The 21,281-nt window shown below is 33.0% G+C and overlaps 11 protein-coding genes across 11 annotated transcripts; 5 read left to right on the top strand and 6 right to left on the bottom strand. All coding sequences in view use genetic code 12, as the record gives it.

Annotated features, from left to right (window-relative positions):
• Positions 1–34: 34 nt before the first annotated feature.
• On the bottom strand, positions 35–772 carry SNO1 (putative pyridoxal 5'-phosphate synthase; the record flags this gene model as incomplete). Its single annotated transcript, XM_002550283.1, has 1 exon — positions 35–772. The coding sequence occupies one exon, from the start codon at positions 770–772 to the stop codon at positions 35–37; it is 738 nt and encodes a 245-aa protein (XP_002550329.1).
• A 1,264-nt stretch (positions 773–2,036) lies between these two features.
• SNZ1 (pyridoxine biosynthesis protein) lies at positions 2,037–3,068 on the top strand (the record flags this gene model as incomplete). The annotated part of the gene is made up of 1 exon (XM_002550282.1): positions 2,037–3,068. One exon carries the CDS (start codon positions 2,037–2,039, stop codon positions 3,066–3,068), a length of 1,032 nt encoding a protein of 343 aa, XP_002550328.1.
• Positions 3,069–3,152: 84 nt separating this feature from the next.
• On the bottom strand, positions 3,153–4,736 carry HNM4 (Hnm4p; the record flags this gene model as incomplete). The annotated part of the gene is made up of 1 exon (XM_002550281.1): positions 3,153–4,736. One exon carries the CDS (start codon positions 4,734–4,736, stop codon positions 3,153–3,155), a length of 1,584 nt encoding a protein of 527 aa, XP_002550327.1.
• Positions 4,737–5,839: 1,103 nt separating this feature from the next.
• Positions 5,840–6,778, top strand: ABP140 (Abp140p; the record flags this gene model as incomplete). The annotated part of the gene is made up of 1 exon (XM_002550280.1): positions 5,840–6,778. The coding sequence occupies one exon, from the start codon at positions 5,840–5,842 to the stop codon at positions 6,776–6,778; it is 939 nt and encodes a 312-aa protein (XP_002550326.1).
• Positions 6,768–7,604, bottom strand: CTRG_04623 (uncharacterized protein; the record flags this gene model as incomplete). Its single annotated transcript, XM_002550279.1, has 1 exon — positions 6,768–7,604. One exon carries the CDS (start codon positions 7,602–7,604, stop codon positions 6,768–6,770), a length of 837 nt encoding a protein of 278 aa, XP_002550325.1.
• Positions 7,605–8,362: 758 nt separating this feature from the next.
• CTRG_04622 (uncharacterized protein) lies at positions 8,363–9,577 on the top strand (the record flags this gene model as incomplete). Its single annotated transcript, XM_002550278.1, has 1 exon — positions 8,363–9,577. One exon carries the CDS (start codon positions 8,363–8,365, stop codon positions 9,575–9,577), a length of 1,215 nt encoding a protein of 404 aa, XP_002550324.1.
• Positions 9,578–9,638: 61 nt separating this feature from the next.
• Positions 9,639–10,793, bottom strand: GAL7 (UDP-glucose:hexose-1-phosphate uridylyltransferase; the record flags this gene model as incomplete). Its single annotated transcript, XM_002550277.1, has 1 exon — positions 9,639–10,793. The coding sequence occupies one exon, from the start codon at positions 10,791–10,793 to the stop codon at positions 9,639–9,641; it is 1,155 nt and encodes a 384-aa protein (XP_002550323.1).
• A 618-nt stretch (positions 10,794–11,411) lies between these two features.
• On the top strand, positions 11,412–12,377 carry GAL102 (Gal102p; the record flags this gene model as incomplete). Its single annotated transcript, XM_002550276.1, has 1 exon — positions 11,412–12,377. The coding sequence occupies one exon, from the start codon at positions 11,412–11,414 to the stop codon at positions 12,375–12,377; it is 966 nt and encodes a 321-aa protein (XP_002550322.1).
• CTRG_04619 (TRAPP subunit) lies at positions 12,339–12,839 on the bottom strand (the record flags this gene model as incomplete). Its single annotated transcript, XM_002550275.1, has 1 exon — positions 12,339–12,839. One exon carries the CDS (start codon positions 12,837–12,839, stop codon positions 12,339–12,341), a length of 501 nt encoding a protein of 166 aa, XP_002550321.1.
• A 235-nt stretch (positions 12,840–13,074) lies between these two features.
• Positions 13,075–15,123, bottom strand: GAL10 (bifunctional UDP-glucose 4-epimerase/aldose 1-epimerase; the record flags this gene model as incomplete). The annotated part of the gene is made up of 1 exon (XM_002550274.1): positions 13,075–15,123. The coding sequence occupies one exon, from the start codon at positions 15,121–15,123 to the stop codon at positions 13,075–13,077; it is 2,049 nt and encodes a 682-aa protein (XP_002550320.1).
• A 1,162-nt stretch (positions 15,124–16,285) lies between these two features.
• GAL1 (galactokinase) lies at positions 16,286–17,509 on the top strand (the record flags this gene model as incomplete). The annotated part of the gene is made up of 1 exon (XM_002550273.1): positions 16,286–17,509. The coding sequence occupies one exon, from the start codon at positions 16,286–16,288 to the stop codon at positions 17,507–17,509; it is 1,224 nt and encodes a 407-aa protein (XP_002550319.1).
• Between the last annotated feature and the right edge of the window lie 3,772 nt (positions 17,510–21,281).

Genomic DNA, 21,281 nt, shown 5'->3' with positions numbered 1-21,281 from the left:
GTATTACTACAAGGGTTGATTGGTACAATAACACTTATACAGCATTTACTTTCTTGAGTACAAATTCGTCAAGAAACCATTTATGAAATCTATAATCATCTGCTAATTCTGGATGGAAAGATGTTCCTAAAATATGTCCTTGTTTTACCGCAACAATCAATTCATTATCTTTACCATCGTAGTTTTTCAACGAATATAATATTTCCACCGGAGCTTTATTTTGATAAGTATTCTCTGATTTCAACACACCTTGCTCTTTCGCATAATCCTTTTGATCTAATATCTTGGTAACAACTGGGGCTCTGATGAAAACGGTTGGAAAATCATGACAATCAGGAACGAATTTGCTGAAATCAAGGGGTTGTTGAAATGAATCAATTTGTCTACCAAATGCATTTCTACTAACTTCTATATCTAAAGCACCTAATGTTTTCTGCTCATCAATACCATTGATTAAGTGCTTTGATAAGAAGATTAATCCAGCACAAGTTCCCCAAATGGATTTTGATTCATCTGCAACAAATTTGTACAATTCTGGTAATAATTGGGTTCTTTCTGCAATATAAGACATTGAACTACTTTCGCCACCAGGAATGACCAATGAATCACACAGTTCTAGATCTTGTTTAGTTTTTACTTCTATAATCTTAAAATCATAAGCGGAATACTCTGTTGGGTTTGAATCTATGAGATGTTTGAAATATGCTATATGTTCTCTGAATGCACCTTGTAAGGCTAAAACCCCTAATATAACTGGTTTAGTAGTAGTCATTTGATAGTGTTCTTATACCCGAATGGTGATACAGAGAAAAGAATAAAATCAAGATTGGATATTTTTTTTTATATAATCAAACAGATAAATCTCTGAAGATCATACACGAAAAGAAGAATTGACTCGGATTTATTTTGTGCAGTTTATCAGTCTAGAAAATCCAAAGCGGAGAAATAAAGTTTTTGCATTTGAGACAAAGAAAATGCACATACCCACAACCCGTGGAAATTTTTTTTTTATTTTTCTCTTTTCTTTTCAATGAAATCCACCACAAGGCAATTTAATTAGTCATAGATATCAGTTGGGTAGAATGTCACCAATCCATAACCTTCCGACAGCTATATATCAATTCTGTTAGAAGGGTAGCATATAAACATGTCAAAATATGAAATACGCTAAGGAGAACAATCTAAATCACAAAAAAAGCCACTTGACTATACCTTTCCCTTTATACCCATTTAAGCGCATGCTAATATATATATATATAATGATTCATAGTCAACCTCTGATGATAATTGATGAACGGCATATCACACACTCGTTTTGGAATACTCTCAATCGACAGAGGATTATTATTTCCCGGAAAAAAGACTCGCTGTTGCTTTCAATTATGAAACATTTCTTTTTAGTGTCATGAAATTTTCTCCAGACAACCCTGACAAATGGTGGATACTTGTACCATTGAACATTAACCTCATAATCAACACCTTCCATTGACTCTATTAACTCAATTGAATATATTCATCTGCATCAACTGATTTTTTTTCATCCATCAATTGAGTCATAACCTTGGTTGTAAGAGTAATAATTAAAGAAAAAAAAATTTGCTCAATTTGTAGACAGCATTCGTTTATGTGTTCTGGTTGTAATAATTCTTCTCTCTTTCTCCACTGTTTATCTCTGTCGACTTTAAAATCGGTATCTGCACGCTGTCCTAACCTTATAATGTCGGGTGAAAGTGAGAATTTTCTATTGTTGTAAATTATTACTCATTACACTTTATTCCTATCATCCCGTACAATTAATATAACAAACGAAGTCAAAAACTAATTGAATCGTCTTTCTAAAAGTATGTCTATTACGTAATCAACATTAGCATAGTTACAGGAACAATTTACGTAGGCGTTTTCATAGTATTTTTTTTTTCTACTTTCTTTTCAGATCAATGAATTTGTAACACTTACATACATGAAATCTTGCACTCTCCCCCCCTATTAAAGTAATATTCGGCGGGAGCCAGAAATCTTGATCCACTATAAATTAAATGTCAATTTTCCAATTTCAAGTAAATCAACATCATTATAATTTTTTTCACTTTGTTTTTTTTATTTGTTTTTATTTCTTTATAGTAATTTCAATTGTTAATACTTTAATCAACCTTCCTTCATTTAATTCAATTAAAACATATCATCCCATCATGTCTGATTTCAAAGTTAAAGCCGGTTTAGCACAAATGCTTAAAGGTGGTGTAATTATGGATGTCGTTAATTCAGATCAAGCTAAAATTGCAGAAAGAGCCGGTGCTTGTGCTGTAATGGCATTGGAACGTATTCCTGCCGAAATGAGAAAATCAAACCAAGTTTGTAGAATGTCAGATCCAAAAATGATTAAAGATATTATGAATAATGTTAAAATCCCAGTAATGGCCAAATGTAGAATTGGTCATTTCACTGAAAGTCAAATTTTAGAAGCTTTGGGTGTTGATTATATTGATGAAAGTGAAGTTTTAACTCCAGCTGATACTGTTTATCATATTGATAAAACTAAATTTAAAGTCCCATTTGTTTGTGGTGCCAGAAATTTGGGAGAAGCTTTAAGAAGAATCAATGAAGGTGCTGCTATGATTAGATGTAAAGGTGAAGCCGGTACTGGTGATGTTTCTTCTGCTGTTGACCACATTAGAACTATTAAAAAAGACATCGAAGAAGCATCTAAATTGAAATCTGAAAAAGATATTGTTGAACTTGCGGAAAAATTAAGAGTTCCAGTTGATTTGTTGATCCAAGTCATTGAAACCAAAAAATTACCAGTTGTTTTGTTTTGTGCTGGTGGTGTTTCTACTCCAGCTGATGCTGCTTTATTGATGCAATTGGGTTGTGATGGTGTTTTTGTTGGTTCTGGTATTTTCAAAGCAAAGAACCCCGAAAGATTGGCTAAAGCCATTGTTGACGCTACCACCCATTTCAATGATCCTGCTAAACTTTTAGAATACTCCACTGACTTGGGTGAATTGATGGCTGGAATTTCCATCGATTCCATCAAAGACAATGAAAGATTAGAAAAAAGAGGTTGGTAAATAGGCTTACATGGTTCTTATTCCATTATATAAATGTTTATATATTCTAATTATACATTAAAAAAGTTGAATCTATTCTTAATACTAAAAATGCTTGACATGTATATTATGTTCGTAGTACTTTCTTCCATGAACAAACCATAAAATAGCACCAATGAAACATGTTATACCAAGCACAACACATGCATAATTCATGTTTGTCGATGTGACTGGATATTCCATTGGGAAATTCAACCACACCATTATAAAACAAATCCAAAGAACCGAAGCAATATTCATTGGTAAACCAAACTTACCCAAACAAAAGTAAGGTTTTATATCATAACGATTCCAAGAACATCTAGTCTTGACCAATAAACAAGCAATTGGAATTAAATAGGATAAATTAATACAAACCATCGAGGTTCCCAAAACTGCATTCAATGCACTATCCGAACCCATAATCAAAGTACCAATTATAATACAAAGCACAGTTAACAAAGTCAATGCATTGACAGGACTTTTCAATTTTGAAGAAACTTGTCCTAAATACCCACTGAATGGTAATCCATCTGATTGGGCAAAAGACCAAATCAATCTTGAGGTACTGGTATAATACATATATGAAGAACCAACAAATGTTAAAATCAAGCAAATAACACCAACGGTAGTTAATCCTCTAGATTGAAATGAATCATACATTAATTGAACAATTGGTTCACCGCCGATTGGGTTTGATAAATTATCAATATTAACCACACAGAACATGTATACGACAGCTGCGAAAAATGCCATAACTCCTGATAATGTGTTGGAAATAACCATAACTAATGGGATGTTTCTTTCAGGTTGGGCAATTTCATCAGTCATATGAACAGCACCATCAAATAATGTAACACTAGCAAGACTAGGCAACAATCCCAAAAAAAATACTACCCCATTTGAGGACCACCCAGTTTCATTGATTATGTGTTTGAAAACAAATTCTGTAGATTGTTTAGGAGATTTAACCAACAATGTAATAATGATGAAAAAAGTCCCAAAATTGATCACTCCGACAGATATGTTAGTAATCAAAGGTAACAATCTCACAAAGAAAACATTGATTGAATAACCAGAAAGAAATACTGCCAAATATACAGCATAATAATGAGAAGTCTTTGGAATATAATCCTCATGATATAATTGTGCCAATGATAAAATAAACATAGATGCAACAAAAGTTGAACTGAAACAAGCAAAGATCCAACCAGCACAAGATAATATACCTGTGACGAAACTAAGCACTCTTTTGCAACTATCCGAAGCTAAACAATAAGTCCAATGAACTTGGGCAGAAGAATGTGGATATGCAGAAGCCAATTCAGCTAAACAATAGCAGATTATTAAATCAAATATAATAGCCAAGATAAATCCATATATTAACACAGGACTTCCCCCAACACCGATAACTGTACTCAAAAATGTCCCTATTGCCAAGGATGAACAAATTAATGTATATTGAAATGCACATGTACTCCATAAATTGAAATTTTTCTCTAGTTTAACTGGTTCCTCCTCTGTGATGGATCCAAAAGATATATCATCTCTGACATTGCTAGTAACAATAGCTGGTTTTTCTTTAGATGAAGACATGTTTGTACTATATGGTGGTGTAGATGTATTTGCACTGTATGATGACGTAGACATTGTTGCTTTTAATGATGATGTAGATGAATTAAAAAAAAATTAATCGTTCTGTTTAAAACGAATGTCTAGTGATATTTATACACAATTAGTTATTAATTGTTTATATCTTTCGATGAGGGGCTTGAGGGGGAAGGTTTCTAAAATATTCCGCTTCTATTGTACAAGAAATATTTAACCCTTGATACCGTTTGGCTAGACTTTATTTTTTCACAATCACGTTATCAGATCAATTTTAATATGGGCTGCTATCCATATTAGTACAAGATCCAAGATAATAATAAAATGTTCAACTTTGTTAGCCACATATCTTAATCAATTTATTGGTAATATTATTTGTCTATCATTTTTTTCTTTCTTTTTTTTTTCGCGTTATCAAAGCTTATCATCGAGTTACTATTGGCGACAAGAGGACGGAATTACTGACCACACAAAGTGGATATTTTTTCTTTCTTTTCCATACGATGCCGCTAACTATCAAAAGCGGAATTTTATTCCGTTCACCGATGTATGTTTAGCACATTCACCGGAATCACCTCCACTCGTTTTGAAATTGAATAGTTGATAAATTGCTTTTAGAATCTCCACATTCTTCTATTATTCTTAAATTCCTTGATTACTGGGTTTTAGTATCAGAGATATGCCGATTAGGCTCAACTTGAAACTTGATTATGATTTCGGAATTCTTGTTAACTAGCGGGTGATGATTTCACTGATCTAGGAAATCAGAGGCTCTATCGCTATTATCTATTGCTACTCTCAAAGAACATCAGATGACTATTATCATTAGTTCAAATGATATTCGTGTGGAGGAGTTACATCTTGATATTGGTTCCAAAATCCACAAGTTTGTGGTTTTTACAATTCGTTTAGGTATTCAAATTATGCAACTAAAATATCGCAATAGAGTTCTGACTATTCATTTGCAGTACAACCGTTGATCTTGCGTATAGTTTTCTACTTTTCTGTATGCATTGTAAGACCCTACACTTCTTATTGTTAATTTTTTTTTTTCTCTTTTGCAGTAAAAACGAAAAAAAAAATACAAGTACAAAAAATTTTTCGTTTCATGCATCGCTCTTCTCCACTACTATCAATAACAACAAATGACTAAAGAAACAAAACCACCATTGGATTCTCGAATAGGTAAAGATTCCCCATTTGAATTTGGTCAAAGATATTTAGAAAATGAAGAAGATGTATTTAATCATAATGCATGGGATCATGTTGAATGGGGAGAAGAACAAATTCAACAAGCTAAAGAATTAATTTCAAAACAATATGAACATCCAGTTAAAGAATTTGATAAAAATTTATATAATTCAAATCCAGCTAAATATTGGGATATTTTTTATAAACATAACAAGGAAAATTTTTTTAAAGATCGTAAATGGTTACAAATTGAATTTCCTTCATTATATAATGTTACAAGTAAAGATCATCAAGAACCAACTACAATTTTAGAAATCGGTTGTGGTGCTGGGAATACATTCTTTCCAATTTTAAATCAAAATAAAAATCAAAATTTGAAAATATTTGGTTGTGATTATAGTAAAGTAGCAGTTGATTTAGTTAAAAGTAATGAATCATTTGTTGAAAATCACGAAAAGGGAGTTGCTTATTCTTCAGTTTGGGATTTAGCTAATCCTGAAGGTAAATTACCTGAAGATCTTGAACCAAATTCTGTTGATATTGTAATCATGGTGTTTGTCTTTCTGGCTTTACATCCAGATCAGTGGAAACAAGCCGTTGATAACTTATCTAAAGTTTTGAAACCAGGTGGTGAAATATTATTCAGAGATTATGGTAGATATGATTTGGCTCAAGTAAGGTTTAAAAAAGGTAGATTATTAGATGATAATTTTTACATTAGAGGTGACGGTACTAGAGTTTACTTTTTCACTGAAGAAGAATTGGAACAAATCTTCGTTACTGATGGACCATTTAAGAAAGAAAAGATTGCTACTGATAGAAGATTGTTGGTTAATAGAAAGAGACAATTAAAGATGTATAGAAATTGGTTGCAAGCTGTATTTAAAGGATAATTAATGTAATATATAGAATATTATCTAGATGTTTGAACAATTTCCAGATCTCCTGAAGTGATTCATTTACCAACGGAGTAGCGTCTATTCCTTGGATAAACGGATGTGCCAACTTGGCCAAATTTGCCGCGTGTAAGTCTAATATCTCACCAAGTGTTTGTGATTTTGATATTGGCACTTGGATAACTGTTGGTGAACCAGCAATATAGATCTTGACGGGTATTTTGTCAATTGATTTTATGATCTTTCTATTTATAGAAGCAAAATTAGTTAAATTTCTTGATAGTATAGATTTCCATAAAAGTTTGGAATTGTCTTCGCTCAATTGCATGATTGGTTTTGCAGTTCCATTAATCACAAAACAAGACTGTTTCAATTGGTTGGTTAATACCTGATGCAATGTCTTTAAATAGTCAACTTCTCCATTAGGAAGTAGTTCATTAAACGGGATTACGTGCTCTATAGGATAGTCATCGTCGTATTTCATGGTTAATGTCCAGCTGTCTATATTTTCACGGGCTGGTAAATATAAATAATCGTACAAAACACCGACAGGTAAATTCCATTTTATCGGAACCTGTTCGTATTCTAACCAAACGGGAATGTTCGATAGGTCGATGTTTGTGAAATTCTTGAAATATCTAATTATTTCGGGGAATACAATTGGGAAGTATGAATTTCTATGAATAAATAGGAGATACTCTAAGTTCTTGTTTTCTGTTGGCAATTCGAGAATAATTTTGACATTAATTGACCCATTCCATAGTTTCTTCTTAATCTCCGATAAGTTCTCCAATTGAACTCTGGATTCTCTTTCTACTTGCATGATGAATGAAAAGTGATGATGAGATGTTGATGAGATGATGTGGTCGAATAGTACGAATAACAATACATCAGCCAGCCATCTTACCCTATGCGGAAATTTGATTTCTCTGTCTCTGGTTGTCTAGTTCTTCTTTTTTTTTTTTTTCTCTCTCTCTCTCTCTCTCTCTCTCTCGCTCTACTGTTGCGTGCACTGGCGATAAATGCCTGTTGCCAGATTTATTTGTATAAATCAGTTTTGTGATGTCAATACACAAAGGAAATTTTAAGTTTGCCAGATTGCAGCGAAGTAGAACGTGAAATTTGGGGTTATCATCGTTTTGTTCTACTCCACTAAATCTCAAGTAGATAAGCCAGCAATTGTATCGATGGTCTTGTCATCCCACAACATTACCCGTACCATTTCATATCCGGACCAAAAACTAACGATGAATGACAAGTTCCTGTGTGATATAAATCCCATGGGTCATCCGCTCAACGGAAAAAATAAAAATCCCCGAACCCACAATTTGCTTTTCTTTTTCTTTTGGTCAGTTAAATTTGGTTTCTATTTTTTATTGTCAATTCTCCGTTGTCACCCACAACCTCCATCTTAAGAAAATATAATATTTTACAACAGAAGCTTTTATTTTTCACCATTTCTTCATTGCTGCGGTTTTATTATACATTATAAAAAAAACTGTCAAACTCAAACACTGTCAAATATTATCATTATTACACTATTACATTGTTACTACTTCTTCCTGAATTATCGAACTATCAATGAAGAATTCAAATAATAAGCAACGACTTTCACTGTTGGATTTACCACCACCTATTCCTGCTGCATTGGATACTTTAAACTTGGATTATGTGGCTGACTCTTATCAACCAGGACAATACGAGTTATCAGATTTACCAGATAAGATACCCATTATAAATGAAAGAACTGGTAGTTTTAGAAGATTTATCAAGAGAAAAACCCCAAGAGATAGAAGAAGAATAGTCAGTGCACCACCTGGTACCATTCTAGAAAAAGCACTTCCGAAACCACCTGCAACTTCTAGAAATTCGTTCTATGCAACTCCAGCTTTGCCATTACCAAAAGCATCGTCCACCCCGTCATTACCCAAACCAAGAACTTTACGTCCCAAACCTAGACCATTTTCAATGGCTCCAAGATCCATTTCTTTAATTAACGAAAATATACCCCCAATTCTTACGACACCAGGTCACAACCCCAGGAATAGTATGGTCATCGGAGAAGATTCAGATCTCAAGTTGCAGCCACAACAAAGCAACCTGTCTTCTGACTACAACTCCATAATATCAGACTATATAATGCCTATGGATTATTACAGCCCAAAAGATCAACAAGATGCCAATTTAGATTCAAACAGTTTTGTGGATAGTTTGTTTTCTGAAGATAAACCTGCTAATAATAATAGACAATCAATTTCGTCAAGTGAAGAAATGGGTAATCCAATAATTGAAAACCCACTTAATTTACCTAAAACAAGAGACAAGCAGAAAGTTAGATTTACAGATAAACCAAGTTCATATAAAATTAAACCAGATTCATTAAGGTACTATCTTGATTTACCTCAAGATTATAATGAAAGTCGATTCCCACTGGTTCCTAAGAATTCTCACTTTGATGAGCTTGAGTCACGATACCAAAATAAGGTTGAAGAGAAACATCGTTCATTTTCAGATTTCACGCATTTTAAGGTTCATATGATAGATAATCCTTCAACCACAGCCGACAAACAAGAAAAGCGTAGATCATTTTCCGATTTTACTAATTTCAAAGTGAGATCTGTTTCTGTTCCTACCCTGCAACCAAGTCTGAATCGATCTACTACACCTACTACAAAAACAAATATCAAGTCATTCTTCAACAGGTTCAAATCAAAGGATGTTTCAAAGGAAAAATCATTACCACCATTGCCTTGTGAAAAAAGTCAACCTAGACAGAAAAAGTATTATTTTGAATAACGTTAATGTAACATTATAAATAGAATATGCATGTATTACTATATTATTAATAGAAGTTTATTTACGCTTTACTCAAGTAGTGTTCATCACCACTTAATTCTTGTAATCTGGCTGCAGCCTGTTCACTAGTTAAATCTCTTTGAGGTTCACCCAACATTTCAAAACCAACACAGAATTTTTTAACAGTAGCAGATCTTAACAATGGTGGATAGAAATGGATATGGAACCAAGACATTGATTCATCTTGTTCATGATCACATTTAAATGGAGCTTGATGAATACCCATAGAATATGGAAATGAAGTATTAAACAAATTATCATATTTTGTTGTCAAAACTTTCAAAATATCTGCCAAATCTTCCTTTTGTTTATCATTGAACTCTTTGATTGATTTCAAATGAGTCTTAGAAACTAATAATGTTTCAAATGGCCACAATGCCCAATATGGAACAACGACAATGAAATTATCATTCTGAGCAACAATTCTTTGTTTTTCTTGAATTTCTAATTCAACGTAATCTTGCAAAAGATGAGTATTGTATTTTTCAAAATATTCTCTCATGTTTGTCAATTCATCACGTACTTCAGTTGGAATTACATCTAAACACCATGCTTGACCATGTGGATGTGGGTTGGAACAACCCATTGCAGATCCTTTATTTTCAAAAATTTGTAAATACTTGTATGGTGAGATGTTGTCAATAGCTTCTTGGTATAAGTCATTGTATAATTTTTGCCATGAATTAACCACACCAAGAACCTCTGATTTTGACATTAATGGTAAAGTCAAGTTATGCTTAGGAGAAAAACAAATGACAAAACATTTACCTCTAACACCTTGAGTTTTTAATAACCTTCCTTTTAAATTATCTTTATCTGATTCCTTTCCCACATACTCCGGTTGATCTAATCTAACAGCTGGATAATCATTAGTGAATATAAATGTTGATTCATATTTAGGATTCATATCACCAGTAGCTCTAATATTCCCAGGACACAAGTAGCATTTAGGGTCATATTCAGGTAAAGCAGACTTTTTGATTTCTTCTCTAGCACCTTGCCAAGGTCTTTTAGCTCTATGAGGTGAACATAAAACAAATTTATTAGTCAATGGATTCAAGCGACGGTGAGAATGATTGGTGAAATCGAATTCTTGGGTCATTTTAATATAAGTAGGAGTTGAAGTTAGTGGATTTAGAAGATGTTCTAGTGACATGATTTGAAATTAAAAATGTGGATATCAAGGATTCTAGGGGGTGGTTTATATAGTTGGGAAGGGAAAATCTCTATGGTACAATAAACAAAAACGAAAAAAAAAAAGAAAGTAGGGAAAATGCAAATGAAGAATTGACAAACGTGGAATATAGTCTATATCCCAAATAATGTCATATAATACAAAAACAGATATGGACTTTATTATCCGGAAGTATTCTGGTGAAGTAGATTTTCAGATTCTGATATAATTTTTTTTTTTTTTGTATCAAATGATACTTTTCTTTTTTTTTTGTTGTTGGTGTCGCTCACTGTGTGAAGAATGGACGGCGTGTTGAAGAATGCAGACACTTTTTTTTGTGTTATTTTGAGGCTTGTTAACTATGGCAAATGAAAAGTACAACGTTACATTTTTTTCTGATGATGCGATCTGAACCCCCACGCAAAAACCAGAGCAAATATACACAAAATAGACAATGACCTGGAATAATAAAATTGAAGTTCTTCCCGTTTTCCCCTGCCATGAAGGTTTTCATGTTTTTTTTTTTTTTTTTAATTTTAATTTTAATTTTAACAAATATTCTATTTGTCTACTTTAACAAAGCAGTTACTACTATTTACAATGACTGTTACATATACAAAAAAAGTATTGGTTACTGGTGGTGCTGGATTTATTGGTTGTAATTTCTTGAGTTATATAGTCCCAAAGTACCCCCAGGTACATTTTACTTGTATTGATAAACTTAATTATGCTAGCAATAGTCACATAATCAAACAACTTGAATTATTGCCAAATTTTTGCTTCATTCAGTTGGATTTATCTGAAAGTTTAGAAAAGTTGTTAGATATCACAAGAGATACTACTGATATTATCAATTTTGCTGCAGAATCATGTGTAGATAGGTCATTTCTGGAACCGTTATATTTCACTAAAAACAATATTTTTGCTACTCAAAATTTATTAGAATGTCATAGACTTAATCGAAACATAAATTATATCCTACACATTTCAACAGATGAAGTATATGGAGAGCTGGTAAGTAATGTTGTGGAAGACGACCATTTGATGAACCCTACTAATCCATACTCTGCTAGTAAAGCAGCTATTGATTTAATAATACAGTCGTATCAATATTCATACAAGTTGCCGATAACAATACTTCGACCAAACAATGTTTACGGTCCATTACAATATCCTGAAAAAATCATCCCATTAACTATAAAGTGTCTACATGAAAAAACACCAATCCCAATTCATGGTAACGGTACCAACAAAAGACGATATTTGTACGTTCTTGATTTAGTGTTGGCTATTGAAATCATATGGAAAAGCCAACAAATTACTACAAATCAAATCTATAATGTTGGCGGGACAGATGAGTTGGATAACAATTCATTGGTCAACTTGATAATGAATGTATTTCAAACCCCAGGAGAAATACAATATGTTAAGGATAGAAAGTACAACGATTCAAGTTATTCAATAGATACAACAAAACTAGCTGCATTAGGTTGGGAACCAAAAATTTCTATAACACAAGGATTAGAATTATGCAAACAATTCTCTAACCTTCCCATCGAACAATGAACTTTTAATAGGCATATCCAATGAATAAAACGGATCTTTCATAACATAATCTGAATAGACAATATACAATTGACGGAACAATTCCTCTATGTTGTCATAACTACCTGAATTCGGCGCCGTTATGATTATGAATTTTAACCCACTAACTGATTGGAATATACAAAGATTAAATAAATCAGTTTCTATTCTTTGTAAACCAGATCTATTACTATTCGGACTAACAGCTTTACCTGTATTTAAAACAATGGAATTCTGAGACGAGTTATATTCTTCTGTATTTGATTTTGAACTTCCAGTATGTATACTTGAAGTTAATCTTGATCCAATAGCATGAACACCGTGTAAAGTACCTGCTAACACTAAGTAATCATTAGCTGTTAGTTTGCTTAATCCTGGAGATAATTCATTTTGATAAATAAGACCACCTGCTTTGTTAAGTATTAAAAGAGAGTATGCTTTCATTAATGTGTCGGTATGTATTAGTTGTTATCCACTGCTTTTGAGAGTGTGGGTGATTTTTTTTTTTCTTATTTCTTCCATCAATTTCAACTGGGTTTTTTTTGTAATTATTATTTTTTCGCTCATAAAATTTGAGTTGATCTGTCTTAACAATACAATCTCTACAATGGTTGTTACCAATAATGATTAATTTTGCAACACAGAAATTATCAAATCATCAATAGTCTGGTTGATTTATTTATTTGTTACTAAATCCATACACAATCTTACTACCATAGACTTCACCTTTCTTCAAAATGACTTGATTCTTCCATTCTTCCTTGTTAATAGCATCAATAAATCTACTTGGTTCAACACAGAAACCACATCTTTTAACAAAACCCTTGGTATTAACACCATCACCAGTATAGAATTGGAATGCTGGTTCAGTGGTTTGCACAGTGAATTTGTTGTTGGTTTTTGGATGAGTAGCTTCAAGTACAAGTTTCAATGGCTGGTTTCTGGTATCAATTCCACAGTTGTCATCCACAACGAAACAGTTATCAAAGGCAAGATCTTTGGTTAAAACAATTGTATTGGTTGCATTTTTGTTGGCAACAAATTTACCAGTTGGTATTAATTCATCGTCAACTTCCATCATTTTGTCGGTGATTAATTTGACTTCGGTTCCTTCGATATCTTCGGCATTTGAAACAGTGAAATAACTGTGGTTGGTCATATTGACAATAGTTGCTTCTGCACCAGATAACAATTTACATTCATATTCAATTGCAATGTCGGAATTATCAATGGTATAGTGGACAATAGCTTCAACTTCACCTGGGAAACCGTCATTGCCATCTTTATCGACAATTAAGAAATCAACCAAGAATTTGCCATCTTTTTGTTTAACAACAGGACCAAGGAAATTTTGTTTATCAACTCCATTAAAACCAGCATGTAAGTTGTTGGAACCTTCATTAGTAGACAATTGGTATTTCTTACCATTCAATTCAAATTGACCCTTGGCAATTCTATTGGCAAATCTTCCCACAGTTGTCCCAAAGAATGGATTGGACTTGTCCTTGAAATCCTCAGCATTGTCGTATGCTTTAACCATACTGCAACCATCTAATTCAACAGCTTGGATCAAGGCACCACGGTTAGCTAAACTTACTTTCAATGGACCAGAAACAAATGTATGCAAACGGTTGTTGTATCCATCAAATTGTGACCAAGTGTAATTTTCAATTTTGAAACCATATGGGTTTTCTGTGGTCCATTTCCATAAATCCTTACAAGCATCATCAATATTAAGTTCAGCTTTCCATTCCAATTCCTTGTTGGCACGATCTGGTTTAGCAGTTAAATCCAAAACATCACCTGCACGTCTGCCAACGATTTCATAAGGCAATTCTCTGCCAACAGCTTTACAAAAAGCATGATAAACATCGAAAACGGTTGACCCTTTACCAGTTCCTAAATTCCATTCACGGTATAATCCTTCACTGCTGTTGACTTTGTTTTTCAAATAATTTAATGCAGCAATGTGTCCCTTTGCCAAATCAACGACATGGATATAATCTCTAATTGGGGTACCATCATGGGAGTTGTAGTCATCTCCAAAGACAGACAATTTTTCACGTCTACCACTTGCAACTTGGGCTAAATATGGCAACAAATTGTTTGGAATACCTAAAGGATCTTCACCAAGTAAACCAGATGGATGGGCACCCATTGGATTGAAATATCTCAAGATTGCAACTTTCCATAAGTTGTCACTAGAGTACATGTCTTTCAAGATTGATTCAATTATGAATTTGGTTCTACCGTATGGGTTGGTTGGATCCATTGGACAATGTTCTGGGATTGGAATCATTGAGTTGTCACCAAATCTAGTGACATCACCATAAACAGTAGCAGATGAACTGAAAACAATAGTTTTGACATTGTTTGATTTACAAACTTCCAACAAGTTGATGGTTCCTGAAACATTATTATCATAATAATCCAATGGAATTTCAGTTGATTCACCAACAGCCTTCAAGGCAGCAAAATGAATAACTCCAGAAAATTTATATTCTTGGAACACTTTATTCAATTCAGCTGTGTTTCTAATGTCGACATTATAAAAAGGGACATGTTGTTTGACAATATATTCAATTCTGGCAACTGCATCATAGGAAGAATTACTTAAATTATCAACAATAACTACTTTGAATCCGTGGTTGATTAATTCAATAACAGTGTGAGAACCAATATAACCGGCCCCGCCAGTAACAAGAATGTATTCGTCGTTTGACATCATGATGGTATAAATGATTAAATGTGTTTTTGATAAAGAACAAATAGTTAAAAACTTGTGAAATGATTTTCCATCTGTGAAATTTTTGTATTTATAGTCATTACCAGGCGGTAATAATGCTTGAATTTTTTATTTTTTTAAAAAAAATATAAATAAAAGAATATTATTGAACCTCCTCAATTAAAACTGACAAGGGGATCTAGTCAGGGAAGTTCCCTCTTCAAAAATGTAACGTTGTATCGAGTAGGGAAGGTCAGAAGGTACAAAAAAAAAAAAAGAAACGAAGACCTAATTCACCCCCACCACGAATTTCCTATTGTTTATATCGACGGAAATCTGTTGAACGTGTTTGATCATCCGGTTGGTTCTTTTTGCAATTCTACTTTGAATGCCGACATTGAAATGTTTTAGGATAATGAAAGCGGAGGAAGCAACTAACAGTCCTCCCGAGACTCTAATAATAACTAGTTGTTATTTTAAGAAAATTGAGTGATTTTTTTTTTCCAAATTTTGAATTGTTTCTTGTTGAAGATGTTTGTGTTATAAGCAAAATAAAGACTGGAATTGAGCTGCCTTCATGCAAACTTGCGGCAATAGAACTACAGAAAAAAAATGTCTGAATTTAAGTTTTTTAAACCTGGCGAGAAGGCTATCGGAAAAATTCCTTAATTTCCAGCCACAAAAGAAAAAGATAAAATTTGTATTTCTGTGGGGACGGTTGAATTTGGAAAACAATAACATTTTGAGTATTTTTGGTGATGAACTCACCCGACACTGAATTTCGCTTAAGTATGGAGAATCTTGATGTAACGTTACATTGTGGATGGTAACTTGTATGGCAAGGGTATCATTGTTTATTTTTGTCTGGGGGAAAAATGGGCAGACTTTACAAAAACAAATATAATTATTGAAGGCAATTTTGTATTGAAGATGGATAAATTATTCTACTATTGTTTGGTTTTGCTTCCGATAAATGGAGTAATTTGGGGAGTTAAGAATTAAGAATAGGAGATTTGATTATGAAAGAAAACAGAATCTGAAGTCATCCCCTCCCATGTTGTTCATATATAAAAAATAATGAATAGCTCTAGGTGATTTTTCTTTTTTTTTTGTTTGTTTGTTTGTTTTTTACAAAGATCTGATTTTGTTCATAGTAATAAACACTATGTCTGTACCAGTATTTAAAAATTTATCATTTTATTCTGATCCTCATTCTAATGAACCAAGGTACCAAGAAGTAGTCAAGACTTTTTCTGTTAACTTCCCTAATGATTCCATTCATTTTTTTGCTAGATCTCCAGGAAGAGTCAACTTAATTGGTGATCATATTGATTATAATTTTTTCCCAGTTTTACCAATGGCTATTTCAAATGATGTTATTGCTGCGGTAAGTGTTGATAGTGATAGCAAAGAAATCATCATAACCAACACAGATAGCAAAGATTTCCCAAGAGAAGTTATTCCACTTGACAAGAAAGTATCCATTGATCAAGAACATCATTCATGGGCAAATTATTTCAAATGTGGCTTGATTGTTGCTGAAAAGTATTTGAACGAAAATGGGATCAACAATCTCAAAGGTATGAAACTTACATTTAATGGTAATGTACCAACAGGAGGGGGGTTGTCATCGTCAGCTGCATTTTGTGTGGCCTCAACTTTAGCAGTTATTAAAGCAAATGGTATTGATAATATTCCTAAAGAAGACCTCACCAGAATCACTGTTGTGAGTGAACATTATGTTGGTGTTAACACAGGAGGTATGGATCAATGTGCCAGTATCTATGGTGAACTGGACCATGCATTATTGATAGAGTTCAAACCTAAATTAACTGCTAAACCATTTAAATTTCCTATTGATGATTTGATATTTGTTATTACCAATAGTTTGCAAGTAAGTAACAAACACGAAACAGCACCTATTCATTATAACCTTCGTGTCGTGGAAATGGGTATTGCTGCAGATTTACTAACCAAGAAATTGGGTTTGCAAAATAGTATTCCTAGAGACTCAAACATTGGTACAAGCAGTTTACGTGGTGTTATGGATGGTAGATTTAATCATTCATGGGATGGCAATGATTACACTGTTGGTATTGAGCAATTAAAGCAGATGATTGATGTGGTAGAAAAAGAATTAACCAATCAAAAGGGATATTCAATTGAAGAATGTTGTCAAGAATTGGAAATAACATGTGAGAAGTTTGTTGCTAAGTATCTTTCCAAGTTCCACGTTGAATTCAAGACTTTGAAGCTTTACCAAAGAGCCAAACATGTATATAAAGAAAGTTTAAGAGTATTGGAAACATTAAAAGCTATAGCAACTATTCATAATCGTGAAGAATTTTTAATGGAATTTGGAAAATTAATGAATGAATCACAGGGCTGATTTAGATGTATTAAATGAATCCTCTAATGATAAATTAAACAAAATTTGTGAAATTGCATTGAATAATGGGGCATTTGGTTCAAGAGTTACTGGAGCTGGATGGGGAGGTTCAATTGTTCATTTGACCACCGTGGACAAAGTAGAGGGGTTGATTGAAGGATTGACTCGTGATTATTACAATGTGGAATTCCCCGACCTTGAACCTGGTTTAGATGGTGCCATAATTAATAGTAAACCTTCAATAGGAAGTTGTATAATTATAGGTAGTGAATTTTTGCAGTAATTGCACGATTTTATTTTATTTTTTTCTTTATCGAAATTCGCATGTGATATTTCGTAGTATTGCTGCAAAAAAAAAAAAAATAGAAAAGTAATACCGGAGTTGTTCCAGGATCAAATATCACATGCAAATTCCAGATTATTCTTACTTGCTACATATAGGTGATTCATTTCCTAAATAGATGTAAACTCAAACAAGCAACGGTTTCTAAAATAAAAATTAGTACATTGTTGATGAGATAAAGAAATTTTATGTTCTAGATTTAGTGCCAAAAAAGAATGAAATTGACTACAAGGAAGAAACAAACAAAACTAGCCCCTTGCATGTCATTGGAGAGAAAGATCACAGGCAAATTGAAACAACTAGTGAATAAATCAAACAAACCCCTTTACTTATACTATTAGAAAGTTAATCGAAGTGACCAAATAGGATTAGATTGCTCTTGGATGAAATTACATTCATTAAGCAAAAAAATTAAGAGATCTCTAAATTTATACATATCATAAAGTGTATTCTAAGTGCCTAAATATAGATTTTATTAAGTAATCATGTAGTTGAGTAATGATAATAAACGTGTAACTCTGTGGATATAAGGAGGGGCGGACTTTTCATGTAATATGTCTAGATAGGTGACAATTAACGAAACATCAATCGATTATAATAATTCAAACTTTCAGATGCAAAATAAGTACTATGGGGTATTAGAAGAAAGCAAAAACTATAGTGAAAATAAGGTACGAGACTTTAAATAAAAAACAATTATGTAAGCTATTTTCTTTCTTAATCGAACAATTTTGATCTTTATGTTTTATTTTTTCTTTGTCTATGGATGTCAGTGACGGGGTTAATATGCGCGATTGATTAAAGTTTGTTACTTTGTTGTAGATCGATTCCCTAAGTCGGAATTACCAAAAACAATACCTGACTGGCACGTGAGCAAGTGACAATTGGAAATAAGAATATAGGAATAGAATTTACTACAAACCAAATTTAAAGGCAAAAATTGGCTATGATATGTGACAGTTGACTAAAATCTGTGCAGTGTTGCGATTACATTTTTTTTGTTTGTCACCTCCGAATATCTCCTACTAACACTTCACTTAGACAGCAGGAAAAAAAAAAATCAGCCAATACTTGATTTCTAACAAACGACAAAGTTATCGTGCCCAACTTATCGTACATTTATGCCCCCCTTTTTGACCCCTATTGATTAGATCAAATGCAACAAATGTGTAAGAGATACGGCTCAGAATTATTTTTGGTTATCTATATCGTATATAAATTGTTGAATTGCAAAATGAAAATATTTTTGGGGTTGTCGAATGGAAGGAAGGGAGGTCAAAGTCCGAGAAAAAAAAAAAGAAATCAAAATGCAACCTTTAACTTTCCTATTTTCCCCGTATGTAAAAAACCGGAATCACAAGAAAAAAGTATCGTTGCTCTTGAGTATCTGATGATGATTGCGAAAAGAGAAATGGATATATCGAACATGAAGACAGTTGTAGTGATTACCTGGTGAAGATATTCAAGCCATAGTTCAGAGGTTGGGTTTATTGTAGATCATTTAACTAATAATTATTGTTTGCAAGTTTTAACAAAGCATGCAGAATGTTACATTTCTCTAGATAATCGAAAATCGATTAAGTCTCTTGGGTTAAAGCTAGCTGCTGTCAAAAAAGTAAAGAATTCTAATGATAACTTTAGCATGTGAAAAAAAGAACAAGACAAGAACTGTGGTTATCTATGAGTTTTTTTTAGTAGAATCTACCTGACTAGAATAGGTAGCAGTTAGCGATGAGATGGAGATTCGCATTTTGCAGTTTATCCCGTTGTCCTATTTCATCTAAAAGGATCTCAAAATGAGCAGGAAAGAGAAGAAGAAGAAAAAAAATTTCACATGAAATTCTAGATGAGAAGAGATAACACGTCTACGTGTTAGTAACTAAACCATAATGATAGAGAGATATTGTAATAGATGAGACGAGTAAAACATGGGGAAAAGAGGTGGTGATTGTAAAATTGATGATCATTCATTTATATACCCTTTTATTTGTTTGATTCTGATTATATTGTAATGTAATTATGGTCCTATAATAATTTATAAGGTGATTTCCCACTTATTTTTCTTTCTTGTGATTTCGGTATTTAGGAATGGTGTGATTTCCGTCAGGCAAGTCGTTTACCCAAGAAAAAAAAAAAAAGAAAAAGAAGAATCACTGAGCCGCAACCCGTAGTGGATAAATTTCATAGTGACCTAATTGCTTTTCCATAGATTCCCCCGTGCGAAGTCGGGTTAAGGAAACTAGTCGTCGTACCACTCACCGTACCCGTCGCGCGGTAGAACACAACTGAACCCCAAAAATCAAATCCAACAGAAAAATAAAACAACAGATCAGAATTAAGCTTTACGCACCAAGTTGTATGTACCACGCCTCTGTTACAGAGTATCTTTTTCTCCCCCTCCTTTCCTCCCCACTGCGGGAAGTCAAATGAGCTAACCGTCAGATTGGTTAATTCAGTTGCTCTCCTACTGTTGGTTGAACCTCTATGTCTCTCACCTTTTTTTTTCCGTATTATTCGCGAGACATTAGCAGATGAAATGGTTTCTTTTTTTAGATAATTTATTGTATTATACTATTGACTTTAGCTTAAGTCCGCCAAATTCTATGTGGGTTTGATGATGATATATTTAGGATACATATGATTCATATTTTTATGATTCTTTCCTTATTTTACGGATTTTGACAAATCTCATGCGACTACTTAGAAAGGGCTGACTACATTACGTGAGTGTGTCATAATTGCTTTCAATCTTATTTAAAGATAGATTTATTATTATAATTATTATAATATGACTTCAGAACTTCGTCATATTGATGTATGTTTCTGTTGGTTTCGTTTCATATGAATTTTAGTTTCACTCGCTTTCCTTCCCGTATACAGCTTTTAAAAAACAGCCAGTTGACTCATAGTTACACAAAACAGTATGAGTAGAGAACAGAAAAAAAAAGAAATACGTTGAGTATGCAAAATATGTTACACAAAAGTTCATAAATCCCATCCCTATTGTATCCGAAACGAACAGTGAAAGAAGAAGAAAAAAAAAAAAGAAAAATCTCACACCACACATGCGGATAATTCTGGCTGTATAGATTTTATTTTTACAACCAATATAAAATTATCACCAAATCCTTGGTTGTCAAAAAAAAAACCAAAATGAATTACTGTTTTATTACGAATCTTATCTTTTCATTAATTACTTTCTTAATCTTTTACGACTACTACTAGCTACTATTTCAACTACTTTAGATGACTCTAGATATTTTACCAATGTTCGATAACTACTATCAACAACCTTATCAACTTCCACATACTCCACCACAAGATCACCACGATATGTTTCATCCTGCTCAAAACCAAATCCAAATGAAGCCCTTATGGTTATATGTTAACCTCTGACTACAGATTGGCTAGATATATCGGGGCTGGTTC

Source organism: Candida tropicalis (genome assembly GCF_000006335.3).
Source record: "Candida tropicalis MYA-3404 genomic scaffold supercont3.6, whole genome shotgun sequence".
NCBI lineage: Eukaryota > Fungi > Ascomycota > Pichiomycetes > Serinales > Debaryomycetaceae > Candida > Candida tropicalis.
The sequence above is the reverse complement of the archived record's forward strand: the minus strand, read 5'-3'. Positions and strand labels throughout refer to the sequence as shown.